The sequence below is a fragment of the Elephantulus edwardii genome, unplaced genomic scaffold (assembly GCF_000299155.1).
Source record: "Elephantulus edwardii isolate Elephantulus edwardi_28Jun2011 unplaced genomic scaffold, EleEdw1.0 scaffold00202, whole genome shotgun sequence".
In the NCBI taxonomy this organism is placed as follows: Eukaryota; Metazoa; Chordata; class Mammalia; order Macroscelidea; family Macroscelididae; genus Elephantulus; species Elephantulus edwardii.
Window position 1 is genome coordinate 1752522 of NW_006399952.1, and position 2445 is coordinate 1754966.

General features: G+C 43.7%; 1 protein-coding gene across 1 annotated transcript in view; it reads left to right on the forward strand.

The window, feature by feature from the left end:
• Window positions 1–2143, forward strand: part of DPYS (dihydropyrimidinase) — a 128382-nt gene extending 126239 nt beyond the window's left edge. The window contains exon 9 of the mRNA XM_006897168.1: window positions 2036–2143. Coding sequence (XP_006897230.1) covers window positions 2036–2143 — 108 coding nt within the window. The remainder of the gene's footprint in view (window positions 1–2035) is intronic.
• Window positions 2144–2445: the final 302 nt, after the last annotated feature.

A 2445-nucleotide genomic window follows, 5' to 3' on the forward strand; every position in this document is an offset into this window, starting at 1 on the left:
TATTTGCAACTTTTTGAGAAAGCACCATACTGCTTTCCACTGTGGTTGCACCATTTTACATTCCCACCAACAGTGAATAAGGGTTTCAGTTTATCCACAACCTCGCCAGCATTTGTTGCTTGCTGTTCTGTTAAATTTTGCTATTCTGACTGGAGTGAGATGATATCTCATAGTTGTTTTGATTTGCATCTCTCTTAGAGCTAGGGATTTTGAACGTGTCTTCATGTGCTTTTTGGCCATCTGAATGTCTTCTTTGGTGAAGTGTCTATTCATATCCTGTGCACAACAAGATAAAGGTAAATAATCCAATTGAAAAATGGGCACAGGCTGAGTCTTAAAGGAGAAACAACCAAGCACATTGCAATCAAGTTGGAACCGATGCGTAGCTGACCCTCCATTGGTTCCCAGGCTGTAAATGGGAGGAGCCTGCGCATCTTTTTCCTGCAGAGCTCCTGGTGGATAAGAACCGCCAGAGAGGGATGGGCTTTGGGTTAGCAGCACACATTTCTATGGATTAAACCACCGGAACTCCCTTTTAAAAAGCTTTGAAAGAGAAATCTTTTCATCTTTGAGCGAGACAGATGGTGCGAGATAGAGCAAGGGTCAGATCTGTACTTCACCAGGTCATTTTGAGTCAGAGTAGACTTGATAGCATGTAACAATAAGATGTTTAGGGAAAAAAAGAGAGTGATGTGTAAATATGGAGTCAATAGGTGGCACGGTATTTGGTGAGCACAAAAGAAGCCATGATCAGGGATGCCGGGCCCTGACATGCCACATAAGTTTGATCTTAAGAGCTATAGGAGACCCCTGAGGGATTTTAAAGTGTAGGATTGTCTGATCAGACTTCTATTTTAGGCAGCTTTCATTCTGGAAGTGGTGTGACTCCAGTTAGGGAGACTAAAACCTGAAGGGAAGATAGTAAGAGACTCCGGCAGTAACACTGGTACAAAAAGAGAAATGGATTCACTAATTTGAGATCATGAAGATGAGAAGATGGTGGGTCTAAGTGCCCTGGGAGGTAGAATTGTCAGGGACTAATGAGGAATCTGGTGCAGATGCGTGAAAGAGACAGGAGGTAACAACTTCTCAGCTCTAGGTAGGAGCTGATTGATGGGTAGCTGATGTGGCCATTTGGTGAGGTGCTTAGTTGACTGGAGGGAGTGCTGGTGCCCTAATCCATAGGGTGCTGCGCAGTTGAGTTCATTTTAAAGGAATAATTTGAGGTACTTTGGGACACACGTGTGAATTTGATTTGGAGGAAGTGGCTATGCAGACGAGACTGCCTGTGCTTCATCCTTTCAACCTGTCATCGTCACTGCAGTTGCAAAGAAGGTGCTGTTATTTCCCCCAAGAACAGAAACCCTCCATATTGAACACTTGCCTTGGCACTGATCACTGTGGTTTCCTGATGCCTGTGTGCATGTTTACAAACGATGCTTCTTTGTTTAACTTTGTTGGATGTTCCAGAGGTTAAAGGTCTGCCCCAGAGCTGAATGGATTCTGGCTGAAGACAAGCCAGGGTTGTGCTTCACCGCTGGTCACCAAAGAGGTGTGTGGTTAGAGATGTGACAATCTGTGAAAGGTCTCTTATACGCGGGCACAATTAGGAAAATAACAACCACATACACACTCACACACATTCATTAGCAGTATTGGAAGCAGGGAGTGCTTAGAGTCTTAGGAGAAGGGTAATAGTCCTTTGGAAACACAGACATCTAGGATTGAAATTAGAGAAAATGAGACTATGGGGAAGGATTCGCAGAGGCAGCCGTGAGACCAGAAAGCTGTGATGATATGGGAGAGGCTCCAACTAAAGTTGGAATGGAAAATAATAATGGTTAGAAATATCCTCTAGGCCAATGTCTGACATGGGCAAAGAGGAGTGGGCTAAACTTATGTACAAAATGTTGCCAGAAATTTCTGGGAATGGGTGAGGGTAGGAGACAAATGAAAAATGTGCGGGATTCCTTTCTGCTCTCAATTCCTAAAGGAAACTGCATCCACAAGAGAGAAATGAAATGTTCTCTTTCAGACTTGCACACCTATCCCTGTGGAGCGTGCACCCTACAAGGGAGAAGTTGTCACCCTAAAATCCAAAGAAGAATCAGCATCTGGGATCAGGAAGCAGGCCCACTCCTGAGCTGAGCACTGTCAGGTAAAGGGCTGAGGACAGAGAACACATTCTTGCTTGAGAGCATGTGAATTTGCATTTCTTTCTTCATAAGCATTTGAAGAGTCCAAGGCCAAAAACTTCAAAGTGAAATCTGGCTGAAGGACATTTGAGTCAAGGGAAAAGTTTAGATGAGCACCCTAGATTGAAGAGTCTGGAGATTCATTCTCTGAGATGTTAGCAAAACACTAACATAGAATGACAGATGATAAAGAGAAAATAGGTGGGTCAGGAACAGAGGGACTTGTTATTGAAGAAAATTGGCATGACTT